At 49.9% G+C, this 7,500-nt stretch overlaps 1 protein-coding gene across 1 annotated transcript in view; it reads right to left on the minus strand.

The window, feature by feature from the left end:
* pcdh1a (protocadherin 1a) overlaps positions 1-7,500 on the minus strand; it is a 144,972-nt gene that overhangs the window by 124,842 nt on the left and 12,630 nt on the right. The window contains exon 3 of the mRNA XM_063202866.1: positions 4,972-7,155. Within this exon, the coding sequence (XP_063058936.1) occupies positions 4,972-7,155 (2,184 nt within the window). The remainder of the gene's footprint in view (positions 1-4,971; positions 7,156-7,500) is intronic.

Genomic DNA, 7,500 nt, shown 5'->3' on the forward strand with positions numbered 1-7,500 from the left:
ACACACACCTTACACGGACACGCACACACACACACACGGACACACACCTTACACGGACACGCACACACACACGCACGGACACATACCTACACGGACACTCGCACTCTCTCTCTCTCTCTCTCTCTCTCTCTCTCTCCCTCTGTTTTTGTTCTCTCTTCTCTTTCTATCTTTCTCTCTCTCTCTCTCTCTCTCTCTCTCTCTCTCTCTCTCTCTCTCTCTCTCTATCTCCCTCTCTCTTCTCTCTCTGTCTCTCTCTGTCTTTCTCATCCACATCGACGTACTACCATGACTCATTGTTGCCCTCTTTAACAGTTACTCAGTCACTCCGCTGTGTTTGTCTGTTCGCCTGCATCTGTCATTGGACTTGGCAAAACGTATCATTATTTATTTTGGTCAATCTGTTCCGCGGCTGACGCACGCGGCGAGGGGAGGAATCCCCCCGCTCGAGTTAACATCTGCCGAGACGTGTCGCACGAGTTAAACATCTGCCCGTGTTTTTACAGCGGCTGTCATGGCTGACGTGCCTGAGACACGCCTGAGACGTGCATCGGCACCGTGCCTCAGGAACCCACACAGGTGCACCGTCACAACACATCGCAACACACCGGCAGGTACATAGGGGGAGAGAGAGAGAGTGAGAGAGAGAGAGTGAGAGAGAGAGAGAGAGAGAGAGAGAGAGAGAGAGAGAGAGAGAGAGAGAGAGAGAGAGAGAGAGAGAGAGAAAGAGAGAGAGAAAGAGAGAGAGAGAGAAAGCGAGGTGGGGGGGAAGAGGGTGAGAGGGAGAGAGAGAGGGACAGAGAGAGAGAGAGAGAGCTATGAGGAGTGGGATTGGGTTGTAGAGAGACATGGAGGAAAGGGGGAGGGGGAGAAGTGTGCATATATTTATAATATTTCATGACACAAAGTAATTCAACAAGCATGCGAAAATAAACACGCTCTCCAAAAAAAACAAAAACACGTCTGAACTCAAGTAAGCAAACACAGCCTCTCTTCTGAAGAGGGACTAAAATAAATACACACACATAAACAAACAAATAAACAAAAAAAACCAAACACAAACACACACAGACACACACACACAAACACAAATAATCACACACACACACAAGTAGCGAAACACTACACAGGGTTCCAGACAATTGTCACTTCCATGCCATATGCTGTCCATCAAGTCTGTGAGGCTTTCTGGTGGTGAGTGTGTGTGTGTGTGTGTGTGTGTGTGTGTGTGTGTGTGTGTGTGTGTGTGTGTGTGTGTGTGTGTGTGTGTGTGTGTGTGTGTGTGTGTGTGTGTGTGTGTGTGTGTGCGCGTGTGCGTGTGCGTGTGCGTGTGCGTGCGCTGAAGCTTTCTGTGGGTGAGCTGCGTCGTCTCCACTGACTGAGTCCAGAGGGCCTACAGTCGCCCTGACTGTCATCCAACATCTGTTGAAATTACCGCAAACTGCTGACTGGTAGCTGACTGCCTCCGAGCTGACGATGTTTGTCTGTGTGTGTATGTGTGTGTGTGTGTGTGTGTGTGTGTGTGTGTGTGTGTGTGTGTGTGTGTGTGTGTGTGTGTGTGTGTGTGTGTGTGTGTGTGTGCCATGTGTCTGCGCCTGTGTGTCGGCATCGTCTGTGTGTGTCGGCATCGCAACAGTAAACCAACAATTAATTTCACTCCAGTTTTGGACGGAAAGATGAACATGACACAGAATGTTGCGCACAAAACTAGAAGCCTGCCTGCTTACGCTCACGCATATGCTAACGGAAACAGAACTTTTCCCCTAAAATAATGCTGATGTGCTCAGACAGACACACATAATGATGGAGGGGGAACGGATACAGACAAGGCGCTCTGCACACAGATAGGAGAGAAGAAGATGAAGGACACAGGGAGACAGACGAAGTGTGAGGAAAAAATGAGAGTGAGAGAAAGAAGGAGAAATAGAGTGAGGGAGAGAGAGAGAGAGAAAAAAAATGAAAGACAGAAATATGGAGAATGATGCTGAGACAGACATTAAGATAGAGGCGTGAGAGAGAGAGAGAGAGGGGGGGGGGGGGGGGGGGGGGGGGGGGGGGGGGTGGGGGGGGAGGGGGAGGGGGGGAGAGTGAGAGAGAGAAAGAGAGAGAGTGAGAGAGAGAGATAGAGAGAGAGAGAGAGAGAGAGAGAGAGAGAAAGAGAGGGGGGTGGCAGAGAGAGAACAAGCGAGACGAGCGGAAATGATAATTTTATCTGTAGCCTGCGCAGCGCTGTGCTCTATGCGACTACTGTATGACTACGCCACTCGAGGCGCTCCTCTCCTTAAATGCAGAGTAATGTGCGCGGCTACAGATCATGTCATGAAGCCGCTGGTCAGAGCCTCCTCATAAGAACAAAGAGGCCTTCTCTTCTCTTCTCTTCTCAACTCAACTCAACTCAACGCACAGCTACGGGCCATCATTCAGGCGGCTTATAATCCTTATTAATTCAACAGCAGTTGTTGGAGATGGGGAGGGAGGGAAAGAGGCGTGCAGGGCCGAGCCGAGCGCGCCAGCCTGGTAGGGGGTGGTAAGAACTAGGATATATTATGTGTGAGAGAGAGAGAGAGAGAGAGAGAGAGAGAGAGAGAGAGAGAGAGAGAGAGAGAGAGACAGAGGGATGTAGAGAGAGAGAAAGAGGGATGTGGTGAGAGAGAAAAGGGGATGTAGTGAGAGAGAGAGGGATGTAAGGATGTAGTGAGAGAGAGAGAGAGAGAGAGAGAGAGAGAGAGAGAGAGAGACAGAGAGAGAGAGAGGGCGGGGGGGATGTGTGGATGTAGTGGGAGAGAGGGGGATGTAAGTATGTAGTGAGAGAGAGAGAGAGAGAGAGAGAGAGAGAGAGAGAGAGAGAGAGAGAGAGAGAGAGAGAGAGAGAGAGAGAGAGAGGGATGTGAGGATGGATGGAACCTGTGGGCCTGGCCCGAGGTCAGATAAAAGATTTTTTTTTTTAACTTTTCTTTTTTTTTTCCATCTTCCTCTTCTCTGTGAGTAAGTTTGGCAAGAGCCACTCCTCCCATTGCTCAGGGCAGATTAATGAAACCATGGGGACAATGTGAGAAATGGCAGATATGCACATTTTCCTCTCCACTTAACCTCTGCAGGCCAGCTGACCAGGCCAAATAAGCCAGGATAAAAGAAGAGCTTATGTAGGGATGTGCAAGGAAGAGAGAGTAGGGGGTGAAGAGAGGGGAGGGGGATAACATTGATAACAGCCGTAAAGGACGCAGAAAATGGTGGCTTGACAAGCTGTGCGAAGTCTGGTTGCCTCACAAATAACAATGCACACTTGATGTATGCTGAGGTTAGCTAAAACGCTATTCTATATCTTTGTAAATGTGTGTGTGTGTGTGTGTGTGTGTGTGTGTGTGTGTGTGTGTGTGTGTGTGTGTGTGTGTGTGTGTGTGTGTGTGTGTGTGTGTGTGTGTGTGTGTGTGTGTGTGTGTGTGTGTGTGCTTATGACTGTAAGTGTGTATGTGTGTTTCAGAGAGAGAGAGAGAGAGAGAGAGAGAGAGAGAGAGAGAGAGAGAGAGAGCGAGAGAGAGAGAGAGTGTGTGTGTGTGTGTGTGTGTGTGTGTGTGTGTGTGTGTGTGTGTGTGTGTGTGTGTGTTTGTGTGGGCTTATGACTGTGATTGTGTTGTGTGTCAGTGTGTATGTAATACTATATGTATGTGTGTGTGACTGTGTGTTAGTGTAACTGTGTGTGTGTGTGGATAAATCACCATGACACTTGTACTGTGCACAAACAAAGGCTACAATTGAATATAAATACGTATGCCTGAACCTTGGCCCGACACTAATCTTCGCAGGCTGTAAAGATGATTCAAAGGCTCACGGAAAATCATCTTTATATGCCCCCCACACGTCACAACAAAAAAGGTCTCCTTTTACTGAGCTGAGTTCTGCTGCTTCTACACTCTCGCACTGAAAAATTATACCACACATGGCTAGATATGAAAGTGCACTCTGCATATTTACTCTCTCGCGGCTATTCAAATGCACCCTCAGACTTTCTTAGCCTCACAAAACAAAGAGAACTAATAATCAATTTGAATTGCATTAAAACAGAGATCAGCAGCAGAGTGACCACAAAAGGACTCCTATGGAGTAAGTAAAGCAAAACAATAAAGGCAAGAGCCTGAAAAGAGCCTGAACTTTTTCCCCTGTTCTAACGACGACGACAAGATACTGCATAGTGACGTAACGTAGGCCTATTCTGACACATTATTCAAGCATTTAATAGCCTGTGTATGACCATTATTCAAACCTGATAGTAGAAGAAAACCCTGATCCTGTAACACTTTCTGAGATAAGAATAACCTAATGGATAATCATTATCAAGGTTTTTTGCAACTCTGTCAAGCCTGAAATCAGGCATGGAGCCTGAATACTATCAGCCCTGCGGGTCCTTTGCCGAGCCTTCCCCATACCTCTCTCCCCACTCATTTCCTGTCCCTCTCTCGACTACCCCCTCAAATAAAGGCATACAAACAGCCAAGTATATATGAAGAGTTCAGATGCAAAACCCCCTAACTCCATTTCTGAAGATCTGTACTTCTATATTTGTAGAGAACCCCGTTGTTGTTTTGGTTTACATTTATGTACTTGATAATACATATAAATAGTTATATTACATAAACAAAAAAATATATATACAATTTTGATAGCTTTGTATTTAATAAAAATGAATTAAGATTATTTTCTGAAAAGGCACTTAGGGGGTTTTGCATCTGAACTCTTCATATGCAGGGCTCTTTTTTTCTTATACAGGGCAACTTTTTTCATCACCAGCCAAAATAGCTAGTGGGTGTTAATCTTACTAGCCAAACACACGCTCACTAATGGGTCAAAGTGGCTGGTCAATTCTTTTCTACCTGCCAAACATATATTTCACCAGCATTTGGCCAGTTGGCGGGTGTTCATTTAGGCGCTTGTATATACTGTACATATAGTATATAAAATAAAGGCAATGAAACTCACTGTTTTGGCGCTGTACTTCACTTGGCTGGCCTTGTAGCTGTAATCCGAGTACTGGTCGGAGCCCGTGGAGTTGTCGTCCCCGCCGGTCCCTACAAAGGTGTTGGTGGCAGGAAGCTCCTGGACGGCCTGGTGCTTCTGGGAGGCCGAGGGAGACTGGGCCTGGAGCTGAATGGAGGGCAGCGGGGAGTTGGAGCGGTAGTGGCGGCCCAGGTCGGGGCTGCCCGGCGGGTAGGTCAGGGGCAGGTGTATCCTGGGGCTGTCGCTGACCCCGTCCAGGTTGAACTTGAGGCTCTTCTGCAGGCTGACCTCCTCCTCCTCGCCGAGGGGCTTGGGAGACTTGGGCGGCTTGCCTTTGCGGCCCTTCTTGCCCTTGCCACTCTTGGGCCCTTGCTTGGGGGCGTAGAGGTCTTTGGTCTCCTTCTTGCCGGCCTGGTAGCCACTCTTGGTCTCCCTCTGGACGCGGTGGCGGATGAACACCACCACTACGATCACCATGATGACCCCAGCCACACCTGCCAGGCTGCCGTAAACAATGTTGCTGCGGTGAGCGGGGTCAAAGTCGGGGTCACCCGCGATGTCCGTGTCCAGCGGTGTGTAGAGGCTGTGCCCGACCAGCGCTTCCACGAAACTGACGTTGGCGATAGTTTCGTTGACGTAGATGTGCACGAGGGCAGTGGTGTGGCGTACGGGTTTGCCCTTGTCGCTCACTCTGACCACCAGCCGGTGAAGGCCACTGTGTTTTCGGGTCAGCTCTTTGGCCAGGGTTATCTCGCCGTTGGACTGCGATATGCGGAAGAGCTCGTGTGGATTCCCGCCCATGATGTTGAACAGCAGCTCTGCATTAGGGCCTGTGTCCATGTCCTCGGCCTCCACCACTTCTACCCTGCTGTCTGGAGCAGCCAATGGCGACAGGCGCCTGAAGGATGAGTTTGAAGGCTTGATGATGATTGGTGCGTTGTCGTTTTCATCCAGGACGTTGATCACCACGCCCACGTAGGACGACCTGGGTGGTTCGCCACCGTCCACCGCTTTCAGACGGAACGTGTAGCTGCTCTCTTTCTCTCTGTCAAAGGATATGCTGGACAGTATCGTCCCTGTGCCGTTCTGAACAATAAACTTCCCGCCGTCCGGCTCGACGGACAGCCGCACTTGAGCGTTCTCCCCTTTGTCCATGTCCATCACCGTCACCATGCCAACGGGGCTGAGAGGGGGCATGTTCTCCAGCACGGAGAACGTGTAGCGATTCAGCATGAACTTGGGCTCGTTGTCGTTGCGATCGAGCACCTTCACCACCACCGTGGCCGTGCCGCTGTGACTGGGCACTCCCTTGTCGGCCGCGACGACCTGAAACTCGTACCTCTCCTTGTGCTCCCTATCCAGGGGGCTCCGGGCGCGCACCGTGCCTGTGCTCGCGTCAATCTCAAAGAGGCCATTTATGGAGGGCTCTGCAAGGATCCGGTAGGTGAGCTCAGCATTCGTGCCACTGTCAGCATCTTTGGCAACCACATCCAGAATCTTTTCCCCGGGTTGGTTTTCCTCTTTAAACTCCACCTCAAACAGCGAAGGGGAAAAGACGGGGGAGTTGTCGTTGATATCCGTCACCTGCACCCTCAGCGAGTTTGTGCTGGAGAGAGCAGGGTTACCCGAGTCCACGGCAACTATCTGAACGCGGTACTCGCGCACGTCCTCATAGTCGAGGGGTGTTGTAGTCTGCAGAAAGTACTTCTTCTTGTGCTCGGCAGCCGAGTTGCTTGCCAAGCGGAGCTGGAACGGAACGTCCCCGGCGACAACACAAGTAACAACCGCGTTCTCGTCTTCGTCCTGATCCGAGACCTGTACCAGCGCTACTGGCGTGCCCACCGGCATATCCTCCGATATGTTTGCCACTCCCTCGCTGTGTGTCACCAGGCCAATGCCGCGGATCTCCACGGCCGGGGCGTTGTCGTTCTGGTCCGTCACCTCGATCTCCACGAAGGTTTTGGACGACTTGGGGGTTGGCCCTTTGTCCCGCGCCACCACGTAAAACTTCAGGCTGTTGATCTCCTCTCGGTCCAGGGAGCCTTTCACGTAGATGATGCCGGTGGAGCGATCGATCCTCAGGAGTTTGGGGACGGGGTCGGGCGCCTGGTGGAGAGTGTACTCGATCTCCCCATTGGGGCCAAGGTCAGAGTCATTTGCCTTGACCTGAAATCAGGAAAGGAGGAAAGAGAGCGGGATTAGCTTTTAGATGATGATAGACGACTATATTATATAACATAGTATCAAGCATTGCTACACACAGCATGGAACAGAGTGTTCATAAATAGATCCTTATTGTGGGAAAATAGGTCTTTCTTCCCCTAGGTAAATGTATTGAGGGTGCATAGTTTGAATCCATGCACGTGTACATACCAGCTATTAATAATGCACATCTCTGAATATTTAAAGTGTATGCTTCCTGAAACATGCTTAAAGTGCACCATTACCAGCATTATGGATATACCTTAATAACAAAGTAATGTCACACTAATAAGCAGGACTAAGAAAGAC

Source organism: Engraulis encrasicolus, chromosome 7 (genome assembly GCF_034702125.1).
Source record: "Engraulis encrasicolus isolate BLACKSEA-1 chromosome 7, IST_EnEncr_1.0, whole genome shotgun sequence".
NCBI classification, from domain to species: domain Eukaryota; kingdom Metazoa; phylum Chordata; class Actinopteri; order Clupeiformes; family Engraulidae; genus Engraulis; species Engraulis encrasicolus.